The 24,215-nt window shown below is 32.9% G+C and overlaps 2 protein-coding genes across 3 annotated transcripts; one reads left to right on the top strand and one right to left on the bottom strand.

Moving 5' to 3' along the window:
- Nucleotides 1–1,305: 1,305 nt before the first annotated feature.
- Nucleotides 1,306–16,457, top strand: LOC116413436 (uncharacterized). 2 transcript variants are annotated; one of them, XM_052894402.1, is made up of 12 exons: nt 1,306–1,833; nt 2,676–2,804; nt 5,258–5,397; nt 6,696–6,966; nt 9,652–9,681; nt 11,192–11,260; nt 12,001–12,057; nt 12,994–13,032; nt 13,185–13,223; nt 14,149–14,346; nt 15,346–15,399; nt 16,231–16,457. In XM_052894402.1, the coding sequence occupies exons 1-12, from the start codon at nt 1,624–1,626 to the stop codon at nt 16,279–16,281; spliced, it is 1,287 nt and encodes a 428-aa protein (XP_052750362.1). In that variant the 5' UTR covers nt 1,306–1,623; the 3' UTR covers nt 16,282–16,457. The 2 variants fall into 2 exon arrangements, with proteins under 2 accessions (XP_052750362.1, XP_052750361.1); XM_052894401.1 differs by having other exon boundaries at nt 11,192–11,266.
- Nucleotides 16,458–16,594: 137 nt separating this feature from the next.
- LOC128200570 (uncharacterized) lies at nt 16,595–23,880 on the bottom strand. The gene is made up of 6 exons (XM_052894404.1): nt 22,962–23,880; nt 21,793–21,972; nt 20,863–20,994; nt 20,408–20,590; nt 19,431–19,573; nt 16,595–17,639 (listed from the first exon to the last, which is right to left on the bottom strand). The coding sequence occupies exons 1-6, from the start codon at nt 23,139–23,141 to the stop codon at nt 17,369–17,371; spliced, it is 1,089 nt and encodes a 362-aa protein (XP_052750364.1). The 5' UTR covers nt 23,142–23,880; the 3' UTR covers nt 16,595–17,368.
- Between the last annotated feature and the right edge of the window lie 335 nt (nt 23,881–24,215).

The raw sequence follows: 24,215 nt of genomic DNA, 5'->3' as shown, positions 1-24,215 counted from the left end.
TTGTAGTGAGGGAATTTCAGGGATTTGACAGATCTAATTAGAGGTAAGAACTTGAAGACTAAATGAAAACTACATAATTATAAACTACATAGACTTACATACTTATATTACATTAATGACATTACCCCAAAAAAAGGGAAATCTTACCCGAGGGAGACTCTATACAAAAGTCATTTGCTTGAGTAGGTCTGTCTCATACGTGTTTCAGCCATAAAGCAATTGTGCTTGCATTGCGGCTGTGTTTCGCTTTGAAGGGTGCGATATGGCAGTGAATTTACAAGGTACCGAGGAATAACACCTGAGTCCTTAGGAACGGCAACGCATGAGGGGTATCATGGGCGAAACAGTATACTCTGTTATGTCCATGGTACTGCTCATGTTTAAAGACGACGGTTACCACTTTCCATTAGGTGGACCATCAGCTTATTTGCCATTCCAAGTTGCACAAAAAGAACATTACCTTCCATTTTGCAGCAACTGGATAACAAGTTGGATTAAAATGAAACCATTTTAAAACCTGTTGAATATGGTATAACCGCCAGTGACGGGTCACAGGCCGATGCCTCCGCGCCGGCGGCATGTCGGCTCATTGTTTCGTTCCCATGAAAAATTGCTTCCTAATCAGATAATGGGATAATCTCTAACAATTACATGGCGCGGAATTTGGGCACGGACCATTGTGGGACGACCTTAAAATTGTGACCTAACTTAAATCGTTTTTAGCGAACAATTAACAATTGAGATAAAACTTTTTTAGAAAATAAAATAAAGTTAGGTAACTTATTGCAACTGATAGATATTCAAAATTCTCAACCGACTTCAAAAAAGGAGGTTTTCCATTCGATTGTATTTCTTTATATGTTTGTTACCTTATAACTCCATCAGTTATGAACCAATTTGGAAAATTTCATTTTTTATCTGAAAGGATATACTTATATATTTGTGTAATAGAAATTTTATCAAAATCGGTCCAGTAGTTTTACTACAATTAGAGTTTTTTTTGGTTCACAATCTTAAATTATATCATCAAATTTCGATCGAATTAAATAACTTGTATGTACCAATACTACTATGTGTGTATGTATACATACTACATATGTATCTATATATCTTTTTATCTGGTATTAAAATTTACTTCAGTACCTAATGGCCATTTTTACAATAAAATACCTTTAATTAATTATACCAAAAAGTTTGTGTAGTACTAGCTATGAGATTAATTCACAAGAGTTTAATTCTGCTTAATTAGAATTGAAAAAAAAGAAATAAAGTAACTTCATTTTTAAATTACTGTCATAGAACCTGGAAGAGTTACGTCAAAATTCTGCAGATTTTAAAATAACAATGTTTCCTTAAATTATTTATTTTTAAAATGATGTGTACATTCAACTATTGTTAAAATAAGACAGAGAAGTATGTGCAATTTATATTTAATTGCATTTACTTTAAAGTACCTCTTTATTTAAAAAATAAAATGTAAATGTCAATTGGTGATCTGAAGAATAAAAATGTTTTGTTAGTAAAAATAATATTTAAAGACAACTAAAAGAAATTTTAGTTAAAATCCATTATTTCAGACAATGACATCTAGTCAATGTAACACAAAACATAATCTCAACTACAATGGGCGGACATGATAAGGAACATTGTAATAACATCAAAAATAAAATAAATCTACCAGAAAATAAACTTAAATTAATGAACAGTGCATCCGATCAGAATATATTTTTCACCTACGTGTGTCTGATAAACGATTTAAAGGCAACAGACACGATTTATAACAAAGGCCATAAAAAATCATCTTTGAATTTGATGAACGAGGAAGCAGAAGAGGTATATAGTTGCATTTCTATTATATATTTGTTTTAAGAAGGAGAAGCTTGCTAAAATGGTAATAGACTGATCACGTAGCTTGAAGAACCGATAACCGAATGTCCAATGGGGAAGAAAGGTTATTTAATAGCGACTCCGTACAAGTAAATACAATATAGGGCAACTCCCGTGTTTCTACCGTGAAGCAGCTGTGTTTATATGGCTGTGTTTCGGTTTGAAGGGTGGGATATGGCGTGAATTTACTGGGTACAGAGGAATAATACCTGAGTCCTCAGGAATGGCAACGCATGGGGGTTATCATGGGCGAAACAGTATACTCTGTTATGTCCATGGTACTGCTCATGTCTATAGGCGACGGTTACCACTTTCCATCAGGTGGACCGCCAGCTTGTTTGCCATCCTAAGTTGTATAAAAAAAAAACAAACTCCCGCTTAGAGTAATGACCTCAAATGCATTACAGAAAGTATCTGTGTGTGATACAAGTATACTCAAGACCGTTCCTTGTGGCAATCTTTTTTTTAATGGTTTGCGGTGCAATATTTAAGGCATCCCGTCCTCGCTATTGGATACGGGTGATGGAATGCCTATACAAGAGGATACATGGTGGACGCAATTTAGACGCAATATTTGAGGAGCACCTTGTGGCAATCTATGGGGGAGGCCTATCTTCAGCAGTGAACAGATAAAAGCTGGGATGATGATGATGATGTGTTATAACAAAACTAACAACTAAATGGATTACAAACAGATTCTAGTAGTGAAAAATGCACATTATCTCTATTGCCAATAAGAGTGACTTTTTAAGACATTTGAGAATCTGAACCATCGAATTATTTTTTAGACAAACCAAGAAGAACTTCCAATACAAGTGGAGAGATCGAAAGCACTTCACGAACTGATCGAGTTTCATAGAAAAGATGACACAGACGTGGAAAAGGAACATAATGAAGCCGACTCATCGACTACTTACGTAAGTAAAAAATATATTAATGCTAAGCTTCATTTTAAAAATTGGCATTTTTTATTTATGTATTTATATAACTATTTATTTTATGATAGTTTGTTTTCCTTGTGCCTATAATTATTAATATATAGTATTAGGTACATATATGCATGGGATTATATATTGTAATATGATTGATAGATATATATATATATATATATATATATATATATTTTAATTTGCAAAAGATACTTTTTTTAATTATACAGTACTATCATACCTCCTTGTACAACAATTAGTCCATTACCTTAAGGTTGTCTTGAAAAGATTGCTCTCAGCAATAAGACCGCCTTACTGTATTTATATAATTGTATCGTTATGTTTGTAAGTTGCCTTGCTTATTTCCTATATTGTATAATGCAAATAAAGTATACACATTCATTCATTCATAATAATGCCAAGATCCAGGAAAACACTAGGATGGTTACTAGCAACGGGGCAGTTAAACACCATTACTAACAATACCCCCCCCCCCTTCTTTTCCATCGACTATTTTCGTTGTGGACATTATGCACATACTAAGCTGAACATATTAGAATGACAGGGGACGATCCTATAGCTGTATGCCGGAGTAATTTCATTTAGTAACGGTGTTCGTTAGTTGCGTATGTGAAAAAATAAATGCTATACAATCACAACGATTGCTTCTTTTTTCATACATTATTTTTGTGTCTATCCCGTATTGCAATTTTAACTGGGAATATTTTTTAGCGATATCCAACTTGGTAATAGATGGCTATGTTGTTACGGTACACTTCTATAGTGGTACAGGAGGTAAAGGATTGTTAGCAATGGAGACTGAGTATCTCATTGCTAGGAATATACCCAACCAGGTCGACCTCCTCGCGGTTCCCCCTGGAAACTATCATGATTAATTCCTGATGAATTCATCATGACTAACTGACCTGTTTTCATTCTCATCTTTCACCTTTCACTGGTGCTCCGCCAGCGTATCCCGTTAGCACAGGCGGGGTTACCCTACCATTTTCACCCATCAAAAAAAAAATAGGTTTTCACAAGTAGCAACAATATAGATACAAGGCGCTGTACACAAAGAAACAAAAATAGGAGTTAACAAAAAAAATATGAACATACAAGAACGAAAACAATTTTTCAAACAAATTTGAAGTACATATATTTCAAAACTTACGGCTAATCGCTTTTATGCCAAACTGTTCTATTAATCTTTCTAATAAAACAAAAACAATAGTGAATAATCTAGTTAGGCAATAAAAACGGTACATTTATGATGGCCGAATTAATGTTATAATAGTGAAATTAACATTTTAATGACAGTATATTGTTGGCTGAACTAACTACATATAATTTGCTTTGTGTTGCGTGTCTATCCGTTCATATGACCGATGTTATTTACAATAGATCATACAATAACATAGTTCACACGGATCTCGTTTATACATAACTTTAGGAGAGAAAATAAATTGTATTTATAAACACTCATTAATTGAACATAGACTTATGGGGCAGAGGGATTACTTATAATGAGATCTAGCAGCCCCATTGTTGAGTATCCCATAAGTACCCTGCCAGGTCGACCTTAACATCATTCTCCCTCTAAACCATTGTAATTCACTTGATGTGCAACTGTGATTCATTGGCAAGTATGCGTATGAGTCTACTGGGAACGGCTTATCCAGAGCCAGGGGACTACAGATATCTTAAATCGCGGGATATCGATACGGTAACACATAGAATAGGATAGGATGAATGATGGTATAAGGCATAAGGGTCGACGTGCAATGGCATAACTAATCCCATATGCGAAATTAAGATAAGAAACTATCGTAATAAATTTTTCAGTAAAATGATCGTTCGTTTATCACCCAGCTATAGAAATTTTGATACCTTTTTAATTTATATCATCATCATATCACCCTTTAACTGTCCACTGCTGAACATAAGCCTCCCCTTGGGCGGTTTTGCCAGTAGTTGCCACGCTTGATAGGCTTGGCAATCGCAGTTAGGTTTTAGAGATGTTTTAAGAGGGATGCTGCTGCCCATTCCTCACCTTTATATTATAATTTGATGCAATTACTGAACGGATTTAAATGAAATGTAATAACGTAATAATTTGTATGAAATAGTATATAAATTATATTTTTAACTTAGCACATAAGAAACTTAATGTACTTACTGATTCACGTTATCGAGGCGAAGACGAGGAAAAAAGTTAGTTATAAAATAAATGAGTGTATAATACAAAAGTAGTAAGATGCAGGTACCCGAAAAAATCTGTAGGAGAAATCAATAATATTCCAGAATGTGGGCGAGTGAAACAAGTTATGAATGTAAACGAAACAAGAGAAGGACAGAAACAATTACGAAACTAATATAAAAAGTCGAATCAAATTTTCTCTATTTACCTCTAAGACTATGTAAATAGTATTTTTTCATTCCAGCCTTCGACTACATTTGGCGATGATAGTGAATTGTCTGAAACTGAGGATGCCAACATTCAAAATAGTATAAGTCCTAATATACTAAAGCTTACCAAAATGAAGTGGCTCACTGAGGAGCAAGAAGGATCTCCAGATTCTAGGTTAGTCAATGTACAACTAAGATTGTTCTATTGCATTTAGGATTTTATGTGTATGCATAATGTCGTTGCAGAAAAATTAACGCATTAACAGGCGCAAAGTTAAAGACCAGAAAGATGCGTCCATGATCTTTTGGACTGCGAAATCAGGTAATTTTATGATTGAGAATCTAAATGTTTAACCAATAAAGTGCAAAGTCTATTGACAAGTAGAAGTATAACTTAAACAATAGTCAAACCCATTTCTTTGTCTGTACTTGTACTTATAGCAACTTTTTCAAAGGACACATGCTTTGTAGTTTTCATAATTACAGTGCATGCAAAAAGCAAGTGGCTCAGGACCGTTCTTTAAGGCAGCCTATGAGGGAGACCTATGTTTATTGAACATAGTTCAATAGTGGACGGATAACGGCTGAAATGGTGATGATGAATGCATGAAAACTATATAGAATGATGATTATTTATTTTATTAATTGATCTTTCTTTTTTTGTACATAACTTAGAATGGCAAACAAGCTGACGGCACACCTGATGGAAAGTGGTAACCGTCGCCTATAGACATGAGCAGTACCATGGACATAACAGAGTATACTGTTTCGCCCATGATACCCCCATGCGTTGCCATTCCTGAGGACTCAGGTGTTATTCCTCTGTACCCAGTAAATTATCTGCAATTTAGTCACAATTTAACTAGTTTTATTATGCATACCATTCATTTATAAGGCGTTGTTAAAATGGATCTAAAACAAAAAGTTGACTTGATAAATATTGTAATTTCTTGAGGTAAGCCAATACATTAAATATGAAAATAAACCTTTACAATTAACAAAAAATAATGATCGAATCCCAAATTGGGGATAGTATTGCCTTTATTTCTATATTAATATTGTAAAAAGGAAAGATTTGATTGTTAATTTATAATGGATAAATTCAAAAACTTTTCAACAGATTTTAAAAATTCTTTCACCTATAGAAAGTTACATTGTCAGCAAGTAACGTGGGCTACACAAAAATTCTATCTACCCATGCGAAGCCGGTTTTTTTTTTAATGGGTAATAATGGAATGGTAACCCCGCCTGCGCTATCGGTATACGCTAACAGGGCACCAGTAATAGATGATTGGTGAGGATGAAGGCAAGAATTAACCATGATGGTTTCCAGGGGAAACCGCGTGGAGTTCGACCTGATGAGGTATATTGCTAACAACAGGGTTATTAGAACCCATTACTAACAATCCCTTTCCCCCCTGCGAAGCCGGGATGGATCGTTAGTGTTTCAATAAAGACAATATTTTCTTTCAGCTCACCCCTGCTTTCTCCCACAAATTCCTCAACAAGTACGAATGGTAGCAGAGAATCAGATGATGGGATTGATCAGCGAGTCAGTGTCAACAATAAATACCTATCCACCATTCTCCGATTGGATAGAGAGCATAACATGTTCGGCCTATCAAACATAACAATAGTCAAATCTCGACCGTCAAGAAAAATGCGGAAAATCGACGAAAAGCCGGTTTTCCACCAAACGGCTATAGTACAGATTTGTTGTGGAAAAAAGTGTTGTAAACACAGGGTATGTGTATCTTACTATAAGTGTAATTAAATGGTTAATATACTATTAATTTAATAAATATTTATACTTGGCGCATTATAATATGCAGATATGATAGGTCACTGAACCCACGAATATGTAACCATCAATTAAAGAAGTAGATTTTGTAATAAAAAGGAAAAACCGACTTTAATCGAGGCTAAACAAGTTAACTTGATTTAGGAACCAAACTACTGCCAAACTACAGAACCGATTTTAATAAAATTTCTAAAGAATCAAACTGAAAGTATATCCTATTAGATGAAAGATTCCAAATCGGTCGATAAATAACGGAGTTCTGAGCTAACAAACATTAAAACATACAATCGAATTGAGAACATTATTTTGAAGTTTTTTTGAAAACTAAAGCGTATCTTACCGATTCAAGGTAACATTTTATTTATAAGAAAATATTTTTATTCTTTATTGTACACGAAATATATAAAAACAGATACTTCGTTATTGAGATTATTGTACAAAGGTAAATAAATCAATTATGTTTTATTAACATCTTTATGTTCTTATCCCAATAATTTGGAGTCAGCGCGTGGCGTTTTATGTTTCCCTCTTCCATTCGTATCTAATTGCAGACATTTCAACTTAACTCTTCTTTCAAACCATATCATTTTTTATACAGTCCATCCATGTAATTTTTTTATCTTTTTTATTTAGAGGTTTTTACCTTATAAGGATATGTCAGCCCCATCATACCCAAACCTTAATTAGTTATTTCACATATTAAATTAGAGGGAATCAATGATATAAAAATACAGCAATAAAAGATTTTGCCGTTTCGAAATGTAGATCTGCGAGTATACCAGAGGTCTACCGTGAAGCAGTTGTGTTTCTTGGCTGTGTTTCGGTTTGAAGGGTGGGATATGGCGTGAATTTACAGGGTAAAGAGGAATAACACCTAAGTCCTCAGGAATGGCAACGCATGGGGGGTATCATGGGCGGAACAGTATACTTTGTTTTGTCCATATTACTGCTCATGTCTATAGGCGACGGTTACCACTTTCCATCAGGTGGGCCGTTAGCTTGTTTGCCACTCTAAGTTGTATAAAAAAAAAATTAAAAATAAAACATTATCTTGTCCATGTCATTTTAAGTCTTCTTTGACCCTTGCAGTTATCTACATTCATACTTGAATACTATTCTTACAATAATATCTTCATTCCTTCATATAACATATCCATGGGCGAGGACGTATGTCGACCAAATAGGCGACGTGCTGAAGAAGGGCCAAATTAAAAGTACCCGTAACCGGCGAGCGTGTATGAAAAGATTGATGAATGTGGAAGAAGCGAAAGAGGTTTGTTTGAATCGAAGCATTTGGCATTCCATTGTTTCTGCCTACCCTAATGGGAGACAGGCGTGACATATATGTATGTATGTATGGGCGAGGACAGAAAAATATCATAGAAAAGTTGTAGTGTCACCGGATTTTCTGCCCGGAAAAAAAACCACGTTTCAATAATAATAATTATATATATACAATCATACCAAGACAAACGGTTATATTTTCACAAGATTTTTTATCTCTGTCAATTATGAATATCAATTGACGTATTGTGTAATGTATTTTAAATCGTTTTTATTTAATCATCAACTGATCATTACGTTAATGATCAGTGACAGGTATAGGTTCTCAACATGTGAAAATCATTAAGTTTTATGACTGTTAGATTGATTTTGATTTAAAAATTTCCACTTGTAAATATTTTTTTTTATACAACTTAGAATGACAAACAAGCTGACGGCCCACCTGATGGAAAGTGGTAACCGTCGCCTATAGACATGAGCAGTACCATGGACATAACAGAATATATTGTTTCGTCCATGATACCTCCCATGCGTTGCCATTCCTGAGGACTCAGGTGTTACACCATATACCAACCTTCAAACCGAAACACAGCCATGCAAACACAACTGCTTCACGGTTGAAACACGAATGGGACAGAGTTTCCCAAGCAATCGACTTTTGTACAAAGTCTCGCTTTGGTATATATATCGTAAATAAATACTACCAAACTATCTACTGTCACGTACCAACCATAACGTACAACAAATTATACGTTTTAATTTTAAACTTTCGTGTTGTTTACACATATTTTAAATATACTATCTTGATTGTATGAATGTATAATTGTATTGCATGACTAAGGAAAGGAAATATAATGTGGAATATATATATATATATATATATATATATATATATATATATATATATATATATATATATATATATATATATATATATATATATATATATATATATATATATATATATATATATATATATATATATATATATACATTTCTTATTTTGTTAAAAATTTGCACGCCAACATAGAGGCATATGTACATGGGAAATATAAACCCCTATCATCGAAAATTACCTGCATTCTAACAAATAAATTCAATTTATTTCATTAAACGCTAACTAAACGCCGAATAAAAGTCTCAGTCATTTATTTTTTCATTTCAATAATAAAAAACTCATTGTTAACTCTTAAAATAATAATTTAATAAAAATAAAAAAAAGTAATATACTTTATTTATGTTTACAATATTTCTTTTTTTTTAATAAAAGTTATATTTTAATATCTATTAAGTGTATCGTGTAATTTATTGGTACATAAATTATCCAAACTTTCTTTTTTTCAGAGCAAAACTGATCTTCCAGCTTCTTTAAAGGTACTTACGTACATATTTTACGTTTAAATAAATAAAAAATTTGCCTACCTCAAATATTGTATGTAATATTAAATTACTTGCAATGCATACGTCAATAAATAATAAATACCCACTCAAATCAAATCAAAGTCATAAAAATTGTATAAATACCAAATTACATAATAAATTTTTTGTATTCAATTGAATTTATAGTATTTCGAATATTATTATTATTTTGCTGCTTTTTATTGTTATTTGCCGTATGGTTTTGACATAGAATGAGCTACCCTTTCCTTTTCTATGAATAAGAAAGTGACTGACTACGTAAGAAATGACTAAGGGAATTTAATTGTCAAGGGATGAACAACAGCGTCCCTCTAAAAACATCACCAAAGCCTAACTGTTGTTTTTGGATGGGTGAAAATAGTATGGTAACCTCGCCTGCGCTAACGGGATACGCTAACTGAGAACCAGTGAAGGGTGATAGATGAGAATGAAAATAGCCCAGTTAGCCCATCATGATGAATTCATCAGGAATTAACCATGATAGTTTCTAGGCAGAACCGCGAGGAGTTCGACCTGGTTGGGTATAATGCTAGCAATGGGATTCTCAGTCTCCATTACTATCTCTTTCCCCCCGTAGAGATTATTGGCACCACCCCCCTTATGGGGGGAGGTCTATGTCCAGTAGTGGACAGTTAACGGTTGATAAAATAATAATCATTAGATACAGGCAATATGGATACCGATCCGATACTACATATTGCGTTCCTCTGGACATTGATGATGGGAAAAAGGTCATCACCCATTTCGTTATCACCCATATCGAAATAGAAGAAATTGAAAAAAAGAATAGATAAATATCTAGTGGATACAGTTGTCGATGCATAAATTAATCAGTTCCCACCAAAACGTGTCATTTGCATGCTATTCTATAAATGGCTAAATCGGCTCGAAACATTGTAACATGTAAAATAAGATCACCGATACCTACTTTATTTAATGTAAATAAATTTAATATATAATAATAAAAGTTAAAAGTCTGAAATAAATATATAGAAAATTATAATATATATAGAATATTAGATTTGTTATTTTTTTTTCGAAGTCACTTGATTATGTCTTCTGCCTATAGATTTGTTAGTTCGAAGTCACTTAATTATGTCTTCTGCCGTACCAAAAAGTTCATTTGCCATATCTTAAACTTGGATCTAGCTATTTCCCTGTATATATAAATAATAATAATAATTTCCCTACTGAATGATTACAAATAGCGTAGAATAAACAACATAATATGACCATATTTAGAACTAACAAAATTTTTCATCGTGCCTCCCACCAAATTGTTTATAATTACTCCTCTCCATCCAAAGGTTGGCTGGAAGAGATCACTCTTAGCGATAAGGACGCCCATTGTTTTCTCATTGTGATTATTTCTTGTAATTATTTATCTTTATAATAAGTTTACTATTGTAATCTTTTGGAGGAAACAATAAAAAGTATCTATCTATCTATAATATGACATTCCCAGTGTGGCGGTTGTCGCGGGTGTCGCATTGAGCCGTCCCATATTTATGGTGCTGAAACCTGCACACCATCAGTATGTGTATGTTCCCTTTTTGTCTTATCGAATTCACTATCATTTTTCATTGTACATTGTATATGTGCCTTTGGCGTGTGGTTCCGATATAGATTGGACCACTCTTTTCTTACCAGTGGGTATTGTAAGAAGGGCTAAGGGGACTTAATGGTTGAGAGATATTTTTTTTATACAACTTAGAATAGCAAACAAGCTGATGGCCCACCTGATGGAAAGTGGTAACCGTCGCCTATAGACATGAGCAGTACCATGGACATAACAGAGTATACTGTTTCGCTCATGATATCCCTCATACGTTGCCATTCCTGAGGACTTAGGTGTTATTCCTCTGTACCCTGTAAATTCACGCCATATTCCACCCTTCAAACCGAAACACAGCCATGCAAACACAACTGCTTCACGGTAGAAACACGAATGGGACAGAGGTACCCAAGCAAACGACTTTTGTACAAAATCTCCCTCTGGTGAAAGGCAGCAAGTGCGAGTGATAGGCAGCAGTATCCCTTTTAAAGCATCATCAAAGCCTATGTTTGCCAGCCCACCTACCAAGATTGGCAGCTACTGGCAAAACCCATCTTATGGGGGACGCTTATATTCAGCAGTGGACGGTAAACGGCTGATATAGTACATGGTGAAAATGTCCATAATTAAGTACGGCGACGTCGCCTTTTGATATTTACCTCTAAATATCAAAAGATACAGATATTTTGCATTAAATTTTAACATTTTTACTTCTCTAGACTCCATGTCCCCCGGTAAAGTGTACAGTGGACTGCACCACTTGCTTCGGAATGAAGGTAATGTTTCTATTAGTACTATTACCGATTTTTTTTCGTGTATTTTATTTATAAAAAAAATAACAATAGGGTTACAACTTTCCAATTTTTTTCTTATTTTTCATTTATCGTTAGTAAAATAATAAAATTAATAAATAATTTAAAATTTTCATAACAAATTAATTATGACGAGTGACAAATTTTATGATAAAAAATTAGCACTACATATGAAGTATAAAACAAAGTAGCTGTTGCTGTCTGTCCGTCACTACGTATACTTGAATCTATAAAACTACGCAATGGATTTCGAAGCGGTTTTTTTTAATAGATATAGTGATTCAAGCGGAAGGTTTATATGTATAATACATGTATAATATTGTAGAGAAACACTGATAAATTTAGAGGTTTCTAATATGATGTCGTAATGTAACATAATCGGGGCCGGGCAGCGTTATTTATCAGCATTGCACCCGTGCGAAGCCGGGGCGGGTCGCTAGTAAATAATAATTGATAAAAATAAAAAAAAAACCAGAGGGAGACTTTGTACAAAAGTCGATTGCTTGGGTACCTCTGTCCCATTCGTGTTTCAACCGTGAAGCAGTTGTGTTTGCATGGCTGTGTTTCGGTTTGAAGGGTGGGATATGGCGTGAATTTACTGGGTACAGAGGAATAACATCTGAGTCCTCAGGAATAGCAACGCATGGGGGGTATCATGGGCGAAACAGTATACTCTGTTATGTCCGTGGTACTGCTCATGTCTATAGGCGACGGTTACCGATTTCCATCAGGTGGGCCGTCAGCTTGTTTGCCATTCTAAGTTGTATAAAAAAAAAGATATGCTATAAAAATTATACGAATACAAATTCGTATGATATTTATAGCAAAAACATTTAATACAATTTCCTTTGAGTTTCATGACTGACTGCAAAGTCATTACTTTTAATTTTTTGTTTTCAGATATCTCTTAATCGTAAACCGAAATTTGAACCATCGCCAGTAAGTTACTAATTAATTTTTAATACTCATAAACTACATTAGAAAATTTCTCATTTAGCTCTTATATATGTATTTCTTCATTTCACAACTTTGATTTTAATAACATTCTTAAAAAATGCGCTTGAATTAAATTAAAGATATAATATTTACAGGTTGAGTTAACACCAAGATCTAGCTGTATTTTACAAAAGGTAAATGAATCAACTACAATAAACTCGTTTTTGTTTATTTTAAAAACACATTCTGTTTTATTAAAGTTTATTATCCATTTTATTAGTTTTATTATTAACTTTAATAAAACACATTCTATTTTATTAAAGTTTATTATCCATTTTATTAGTTTTATTATTAACTTTAATAAACACATTCTATTTTATTAAAGTTTATTATCCATTTTATTAGTTTTATTATTAACTTTAATAAAACACATTCTATTTTATTAAAGTTTATTATCCATTTTATTAGTTTTATTATTAACTTTAATAAAACACATTCTATTTTATTAAAGTTTATTATCCATTTTATTAGTTTTATTATTAACTTTAATAAAACACATTCTATTTTATTAAAGTTTATTATCCATTTTATTAGTTTTATTATTAACTTTAATAAAACACATTCTATTTTATTAAAGTTTATTATCCATTTTATTAGTTTTATTATTAACTTTAATAAAACACACTGTTTTATTAAAGTTTATTATCCATTTTATTAGTTCTATTATTAATTATTAAAGATTTCAAAATTTTATAAAAATTTATAAAAAGCTAATGGCAGTTGACAGGGATTTTTTGAAAAATAATATAAACTGCGACCTCAAATAAATAGGAAAAGACAAGACAATGATAATAATGATATAATAAGCTGTAAAATTTAAGCTCTCAATAGGATATTTTTTTTTTATTTAATGTTTAAATTCCGATGTGAAGTATATTTTATAGCATACCATTTTAATGGCTTTTGTATTTAAATAGGTTAAAAGAAATAGAAATATTAAAATAAAATGTATAAATTTAAAATACTTTAATTACTATTGACTGCAAATTTCAGTACATGGCAATGAAACCAAAAAATTAAATGTAAAAATTAATTACACTTATCACTTTTATTCATCAGCCAATCGCAGCAAGATCCTGCCATCACCTACCTCAGTGCATTCCCCCGTCTTCGTGCTTCCCCTACCTGATGCCTTGCTTCTGGCCAGCCAGGGCAGGGGCACCATGTAACACGCCCGCGCGATGCTTCCACAATCCCCCCTGTCGGCTACCGAGAACACCTCAAATTCCTTTACCTCTTGAAGAAACTTGTCCACCTGTAATTATCACCTCTTCAATTATCAAAACAGAGAGCTTTTTGAAATTCACATTTTTTTACTATGAATGTACAGTCTCCGAAGTACTTATTCATGTTTAAACGCGACTGTTACCATTTTTCGTCAAATATGCTGTAAGTTTGTTAGTGATTCTAAGTTGCATAAAAAATATAGGTTAATTGAGAGTCTACCCTTAGAAGACACTTGAAAATAATCTTAGTATCATCATAATTCAGTTAAAATTTTCGTACTAGTGATAAAGCCTGACTAGCATCATATCGATACCCCTAAACGTAATAATTAAGATTTTAATAAAAAATCGGCTTTAGTTGTAGTAAAACTACAGTAACCGATTATGATAAAGTTTCTATAGGATCAATCTGTTAGTATGTATATCCTTTTAGATAAAAAAAAAAAACAAATTGGTTTACAACTGATGGAGTTAAGAGGCAAAAAACATACAATATAACAACGGAAATGAGAACTATCTTTTTTAAATAGGTCGAAAAAAACTATTATATCATTATTACATATATAATAAAATCCATTACGAAATACTTATACTGATATATATAAAAAAAATGTAATATAAAAAAATTAAAACAGTTACATTTTCTTAAGGATATATTTGTTTTTTTAATTGATGATAATGAAATGGTTACCCCACCTGTGCTAGCGGTATACACTGTCGGGGCACCAGTGAGGGGTGATAGGTGAGAATGAAAAACCAGATCACTTAGCCCATCGTGATGAACACACCAGAAATTCAACACGATAGTTTCCAGGGGAGACCACGCAGAAGTCGACCTTATGGGCATATTGCTAGCAATGGGACTGATAGTCCGCGTTACTAACAACCCCTTCCCCCCTAAGGATATGTTAAATACAAATCTTTTTTTTCCTAAAGAAACTATCTCGAAAAAAAAGTCTACACTGCCTATTGGATAATCCGGCTATGTCTATTGGTACATTTTCCATAATATATTTTAATATTATTTCAGAAATGCGAAGATAAAGCTGCTAAAACGAAATGTCAAAATCAATCATGTCCAGGGGTAAATAAAATTCTATTCTGTTGAAATATGTTTTGGATTATTTTTTCATACATTGCTCTCTTGCACTACTGTTGCTCATTTACTATTTCCTATGTAGGATTAATAGTAGGGTTCATCTTTTAAATATATTTAATCAATAATTAAAAAGAACAATAATTATTTTACAATAAACGAATAAATTTTTGCATTGTCCAAGTTAACAAAACACTCTCTCTGGTCGCCTCGCTGGCCCGTGCGCCGGATGCGCGCGCAGTCAACAATCACAAAGCGCCTGCGCGACCTGCGCGCGCATCTTGCGAGTGAGTCCCGTGACCAAGCGTCATGTTATAAATATATATATATTTTATAATTTAATTGAATTTTTTATTAGTTAAAAACAAGCAGACAAACTAACATTTTGTATATATATATATATATATATATATATATATATATATATATATATATATATATATATATATATATATATATATATATAAAATGTTAGTTTGTCTGCTTGTTTTTAACTAATAAAAAATTCAATTAAATTATAAAAGTTGATATACATAAATATATATAATAATTGGTGAGTATTATATACCACACTTATGTCGCCGCCTTAGTTTGATTGGAAGAAATCAGTTTTAGTAAAAATAATTCCATATGACTATGTTATATATATAATCCATCTCAGTATTTAAATGTAAATTTATTTCATTTCATTTAGAGATAAATTCACCTTCGCTCACATTATTTCTAATTGTTTTTATTACTATATTCTGAGTGTAATAAAAAAAAAATGAAAATATATTGTTTTCATTTTATTCGATTTATTTTTAATATTATTTCTAGAACAATCCTACAATGGAGAAAGAAATTGAAACTCGATTCGGAAAGAAATAAAATATGGCCGGCCCAAATGATAAAAGATTTAGAACCTGTTCGTGTACAACTGTGAATTATCGAAATATAATCAGATTTTCTTTATTTATTTTTGAATGCTAAACAATCTCGACGTTATTTTTTTACGAAAAAGAACATAATAATTCATAACACAACGATCAATAAAAAAAATCACAATAAATAATAGTCAATATAAAGTGTTATTTTTTATTTAAATTTATTTTTATTTATTTCAGTATAACGACATGGAAAGTGAGAAAAAACTAATTTTACCTTCATATATACACACACATATTATTCATTTGTAATTATTTCAGACTGAAAATGAAACTGAGGCAGTAATATGTGATTTCAATGGGAAGAAAAAGAAAAATTTTAGTAAATAATGAATTAAAAATCATTTCATAATTACTACTTTTATAATTTTATTTAGAAAATAAAAATCAACCATCATACTTGTGTAGAACCCCTAAAAACATTCCAATGATGATGGTTAAAATCATTTAAATTAAAGGAATAAGTAAGTATGCTATTCAGTTTGAATTTGGACTTATATATATAAAACTACACAATTTTCATTAAATAATTTTTGTTATTGTTCATACATTTACTGTTATACATTTTGCGTTACCATTCCTGAGGACTCAGGTGTTATTCCTGTGTACCCAGTAAATTCATGCCATATCCCACCCTTCAAACCGAAACACAGCCATGCAATCACAGTTGCTTCACGGTTGAAACACGAAAGGGACAGAGGTACCTAAGCAATCGACTTTTGTACAAAATCTCCCTCTGGTCTGATAAGGTACATGCCAGATACGTTTGTGTTATACATGTCTATTTTTTTTTGTGAGAGTAATGGAATGGTATTCCCACCAGCGCTATCAGTTTACGCTGGCGAGGTACCAGTAAGAAATTATAGGCGAGGAAGAAAATGCAGGTCAGTTAGCCTTTCGTAATAAATTACACAAGAATTTATCATGATGGTTGCCAGAGGAAACCGTGTAGATGTCGACCTGATACAATATATTGCTAGTAATGAAGACATTTTTTGACACGAGAATGTTATATATTAAAATATGAATTGTCACTGTTCATAATCTCGCGACACAAAGTATCTCTTCTGGCAGGCCTTATGGGGAGGCATATCATGGTTAATCTGATCAATGACAGTATAAGGTGGTGTCCCTTGAGATATGTGGCAATAGTCACTACAATACATAAAAGGTGCTATATTCGTCTGGTAAGGGTTTGGAGGGTAAAGAGCCAGGTCGAAGGTCTCCCCGTGGAACCAAGACGCAAGAGGCGAGCTTGCAAACGGTATCTTGTACTTCTTCTTCATTTCTGACACGAATACTCTGAGGAAGAAATATGTAGTAGGTATTATAATATAAAAATGTTGGGGGGAAAGGGATTGTTAGTAATGGGTCAAATAGCCCCATTACTAGCAATATACCCTGTCAGGTCGACCTCCACGTGGTTTCCCCTGGAAACCATCGTGGCTAATTCTAGTTGAATTCATCATGATGGGCTAACCGACCTGTTTTCATCCTCATCAGTCATCTATCACTGGTGCCCCGCCAGTGTATACCGATAGCGCAGATAGGGTTACCATACCATTATCACCTATTAAAAAAAATATAAAAATATTACAAAAATAAATACAAAAATAAAATTATATTATATAGATACACTCCTCGCAAAAATTAAGGGAACATAAAAATTTTTGAAATTTTTGGGTGATTTTCAACAGGCTGTTTTTCAGTGAAAAATAATCGTACAGGAAATTTAAAAAAAGGGTTTTGAAGCTTGAAAACTCTAGTTTTCAGATTTTTTGGTGAAAAAATTTTTTGATCCGGTTTCCATGCAATTCTTAAACAAAGCTGAAAATATTTTTTTTCTAAATTTTCAAGGTTTCGTTTTTCACTCTATGGGCATGGAAAAATTTTTTCGAGCTACTCCATTGTATAGGTCTCTTAGCGTGTTTATTCAGCTTCAAAAATCGCTTTGGATGGCTCAATTACGACCATTTGTCTCCGAGATATCGAACTTTGAATGCAAAAGCATCCTTTTCCATTCAACTGCTAATATCTCTGGAACTACTGGTCGCGCACAGCAAGCGGGCGCCGAGTTTCTTTATCTGCATAAAATTTCCAATTAAGCACAGTCAAGAGTTAGTGAAGAAAAAAATTTTTTCCACCTCTAACATTGAATTGAAAAAAGTGGAAAAAAGTGACTTTTTCTCCTTTTTTGGTTACTTGGCTGTATCTTCGCTAATATGGGCGGGAAAGCTAAGGTTTGAGGAAAATTTTACAGTCTATTGTTCCTTAAAGAACCCCCTAAATCCCTGGAACGATCGGTTCAACGGTTTTTCCCGGACCAATTGATTGAAATTTTGGAAAAAATAAGGGAACAAGGTTTTTGTCCCTTAAACTCACCCTAATCCATTCAAAAATCAATAATTTCATTTGTTTTTCACTTTTTACTCAATTTTTTGTTTTTTAAAAATTCATTATCAAAAAAAAAAATCGAAAAAAATCAAGAAAATTTTATGCAGATAAAGAAACTCGGCGCCCGCTTGCTGTGCGACCAGTAGTTCCAGAGATATTAGCAGTTGAATGGAAAAGGATGCTTTTGCATTCAAAGTTCGATATCTCGGAGACAAATGGTCGTAATTGAGCCATCCAAAGCGATTTTTGAAGCTGAATAAACACGCTAAGAGACCTATATAATGGAGTAGCTCGAAAAAATTTTTCCATGCCCATAGAGTGAAAAACGAAACCTAGAAAATGTAGAAAAAAATTATTTTCATTTTGTTTAATTGCATGGAAACCGGAGCTCAAAAAATTTTTTCACCAAAAAATCTGAAAACTAGAGTTTTCAAGCTTCATATATTTTTTTAAATTTCCTGTATATTATTTTTCACTGAAATACAGCCTGTTGAAAATCACCCAAAAATTTCAAAAATTTTTATGTTCCCTTAATTTTTGCGAGGAGTGTATATAGAAATATATAATATATTTAATTAATAATAATATGCTTGAATGTAGCTTTCTGGATTTTTACATTTATCATCGTATCTAATTTAATTAAAATTATTAATGGGATTATGATAAAAGAAAATGAAAATATACGAGTATTTTATTTACCCTTTAATGTTGTTGACGGGATTGTGGCAAGCAGCGACTTCTTTATACTCCTTTTTGACATGAATTCTATCGTATACTCCTCTGTGCACTTTGGCTGTTAAAGGCATCCAAATTTCTTTATGACGGGGTCCAAATCCACGCGCCTGATTTAACATTTTTTTAATATTATTTATCACCAGTAACGACCTATATATATATATATATATATATATATATATATATATATATATATATATATATATATATATATATATATATATATATATATATATATATATATATATATATATATATATATATATATATAGTATAAAACAAAGTCGCTGTCGCTGTCTGTCCGTCCCTATGTATGCTTAAATCTTTATAACTACACAACGGATTTAGAAGCAGTTTTTTTTAATAGATAGAGTGATTCAAGAAGAAGGTTTATGTGTATTATATAATACATGCATAATATTGCAGAGAAACACTGATAAATTTAGAGGTTTCTAATGTGATGTCATAAATAAACACATTTTTTTGCGCTTACATTGTAAACGCTGGCTATAAATCAAAATAATGTACACAGTATTGTACACCTTAAAAAGGTCAACAAAAAAGTCCGCGATGGTATATGTCTATCTCTTAAGGATAACCCACAATAACAATTTTTTACATTTTGCGGAAAAAAATGGCTTATTTACGAAGTGATTTTAAGCAATACAGCATTAATTTTTATCCAATTAAGTACCTTAATCATATTGTCCATTTAATATAGATCAATATGGCCCTTTACAGCATATAATTTAAGTGATTATTTCCGAAGATATTACAGATTTAAAATGCAGGGACATGCGGTACGGCATTGCACCAGTGTGAAGCCGGGGCGGGTCGCTAGTATATTATATAGTAGAACAGAACTATCGCCTAGACTAGACAAGACTGAACGATATCTATTACTTAAAATATATAAATTAAATACTCGTAGCTTCTCTAACCTTCGGTACATCAAATTCCGAGTAAAAGGTGATTTGGTCCTTCGCTCCTATGCCATATTGGTCTTCAACGGTGAACGGCTTATGGTAAATTCTGTAGGTGGACACATAAGGGTCAAGTAGCTTACAGAATCCCTTTGAGTTGTCTGATATTGCTGGAACTTCGTTTCTACCTGCAGCTACTACCTGGAATACGTGTTTTCTTTTATCAAGCGTTAACTTGTCTTATCGAATTTTAAAGCTCTTTTCGCATCAATATATTGTTTATTAAAGTAATCTTCCATATCTCTTTCTAGATTCCTATTCCGAGAAGTGATGAAGTTAGAAGAAATATGTTATAAATCTTTTTTGTCCTCAAGACCTCGAAAGAGAAGGATGAAAACACCAAATGACATAGTTGGTATGAAGTGTATTGTCTAATTTTTGGAACGAAATTAGTTTATTTTAAGCAAGCTCACATCAAATATGTATTCAGGGTCTGGAGTTTGGACGGTTATTTCAGGAGGTGCCGTTGGCATTCTTGGTAGTCCTCGGAAATTATCCTTCATCTCTGATATCATAGTTGGCTGTGTTATATTCTTGCTCAATAACTGCAAAGTGAAAAATAACTTTTTGTATTGAAATGTGGATAGTAACAGAGAATATACTTAGTCCACGTGTTTTATTTACATATTCAAGAGAACTTGCATCTATTATTACCTTCTCGTAAAATATTGCCTGACTCACGTTAATCATATCATTATGTCTGCCGTGAAGAATACCTACGTGTGTGTGGGGCGAAAGGGATTGTTAGTAATGAGGTTTAACAGGCCAATTGCTAGCAGTACACCCAATCAGGTGGACCTCCACACAATTCCCTTGGAAAGCATAGTGGTTAATTCTTATTCAATTGGTCACTACCTGATGGTAGTAGGTACATGCGCTATCGGTATGATTACCGATAGCGCATGCGGAGTTGCCATTCCATCTTCACCCATTTAAAAAAAACTATGTGCATTTGTGTAAGTCTGAAAGTATTTTTTTATACAACTTAAAATGGCAAACAAGCTGACGGCCCACCTGATTGAAAGTGGTAAACGTCGCCTATAGACATGAGCAGTACCGTGGACATAACAGAGTACTCGTATACTGTTTCGTCCATGATACCCCCCATGCGTTGCCATTCCTGAGGACTCAATTGTTATCCCTTTGTACCCTGTAAATTCACGCCATATCCCACCCTTCAAACCGAAAGACAGCCATCCAAACACAACTGCTTTACGGTTGAAACACGAATGGGACAGAGGTGGCCAAGCAAACGACTTTTGTACAAAGTCTCCCTCTGTTCAGTAATGAATGAACAGTCCATATAATAACAATTATCCTAAGTTGACCGTTATAAGACCTACCCGTTTCTCGACGCTAGTCATGTAGTTAACCCTTCGGCAGTTGATGCTGCAGTCAGATCTTTCCATCGCCTTATTAGGATTTGGTTTCACACAGTACTCGCCGCTTGTCGTTCTGTACGTTTCCTTTTGAACTACCATGTCCCGGCCAGTAACACGCTCAGGAAGAGGGTCATCTATTTTCTAATGATTTGTTTGGAATAGGATTTTTTTTATGTTACTTAGAATGGCAAACAAGCTGATGGCCCACTTGATGGAAAGTGGCAATCGTCGCCTATAGACATGAGTAGTACCATGGACATAACAGAGTATACTGTTTCGCCCATGATATCCCCCATGCGTTGCCATTCCTGAGGACTCAGGTGTTATTCTTCTGTACTCTGTAAATTCACTGCCATATCCCAGCCTTCAAATCGAAACACAGCCATGCAAACACAACTGCTTCACGGTAGAAACTCGAATGGGACAGAGGTACCCAAGCAATCGACTTTTGTACAAAGTCTCCCTCTGTTAAAGGTCTGGGTATTATGTTGTTTCTTTGCTGTTTGTGATAAATAGCGATTGCTTGGATAGCTACTTATGAACTTGTTTTTATTTAAACTCAACTATTGCGTTATTACTTTTTTTATGCAACTTAGAATGGCAAACAATCTGACGGCTCACCTGATGGAAAGTGGTAACCGTCGCCTATAGACATGAGCAGTACCATGGACATAACAGAGTATACTGTTTCGCCCATGATAACCCCATGATACCCATTACAATGAAATAAATAAATATAACAAACACAATAATAATTTATAAGCACTAGTGAAAGTGGTATTTCAATTTTATAAGTAATATATCATCTTCATGCCGTTTCCCCTCATGTATGGTGTTAGTGTAATGTTTTTCTCCCATTCTCTCTCTCTCTTTCTCTCTCTCTCTCTCTCTCTGTGTGTGTGTGTGTGTGTGTGTGTGTGTGTGTGTGTGTGTATTTGTTTATTTATTCATTAGTACAAATATGTGTACATGGCGAACTTAATGCTAAAAGCATTCTCTCCCAGTCAACCATAGGGAAGTGTCAGAATACTCGAATGCGGTACTACTAATTATTGATATACATACATACAAAAATTATCATTTCTATCTGCAATCTATAATCTTTGAGTATTTCTTTAAAATATACGTACACAGTCCAAACTATGCGGAATAGCTGGTATATGTCTATGTGCTATGCTAGTGCCAGTTCTCGTCTCATTACTGGACAGTCTCAAAGGTATATTGTACTGAACGTTACCCCATGTGTTCACATTTTGTATCAGCAATTCATTTAGTTCAAGAGGCTGCTTATACCCTCTTGTTTTAGCCATGATTTTGATTATGAAAAATAATTGAATTATTATCAAAAAATACCGTTATAAAATAATTTTTAAGGATGAAAAAAACCATCTACGACAAAATGACAAGAAAATTGACAAGAGACAGCGTTAATATTAGACAAGTCATACAATAATAAGTTTTAATAATATTATGGAGGTTTGATGTATGATGAAAAAACAAAAATTGTAGTCGATGTTTGATCAATTTAGTTATTTCATAATAGTTAAGGTAGTTTAATATTTTTACTATTATTCTTAGTTACTATTAATTATGAGTATGATAATGATTTAAAGATTAAAAAATAAGACAATGTATAAAAAAAATAGAAAAAAAAAACATTTTTCGATATCAAGGTGCTGTAATTGGAAACATTACCCTCAGATGATCTTTAGATCCATGCTGCAGCATAATTAGTACAGGTTTACATTTTTCAAAACTGCTGACTGATGGATGTGGAGTTTTATGGGAGACCAATAATGTTATTTAATATTTAAATATTTTATTACGTACAATGTTACAAAGATTATTTTAGTGACAAGACACAAGACACTTTTGTTTTTCTAATTAATTAAGCTGTAGGTTTATGGCCGTGTACTACCTCATTCTTACACTGACTTTAAATTTTTCAAAGTTGTTCCACTACTACTTTCATGTAAATTGAAACGTGTCATTATTGCATTTACTGACTTATAATTAACTAGCGGCCCGGTACGTGCTTCGCTACGTATAAAGTGAAATAATAAAAAAAAAAATAACATGAAGTTCATTTATTCAAACAAAAATTTTTTTCAAATTAAGTCTGTAAACGATATGAAACACAGACGACTCGCTAAAAAACTGAGAAAAGTACACGCGCACATATACATACATTTGAACAATTCAAGACTCACCGTTTGTATGAATGTTTAAAAATATAAACACAAAGCAATAATTATCGCTGACAATTTGCTTTAATCGAATCGTCCAAAATGAAATGACCGCATGAATGACATAACAACATGCTTGTACTGTCAACACTGACAATTTTCAATTTGACAGCACAACCCTCATCTTAAAAAAAGGTT

The sequence above is a fragment of the Galleria mellonella genome, unplaced genomic scaffold (genome assembly GCF_026898425.1).
Source record: "Galleria mellonella isolate WM207_F2 unplaced genomic scaffold, CSIRO_AGI_GalMel_v1 utg21, whole genome shotgun sequence".
NCBI classification, from domain to species: Eukaryota; Metazoa; Arthropoda; class Insecta; order Lepidoptera; family Pyralidae; genus Galleria; species Galleria mellonella.
The sequence above is the reverse complement of the archived record's forward strand: the minus strand, read 5'-3'. Positions and strand labels throughout refer to the sequence as shown.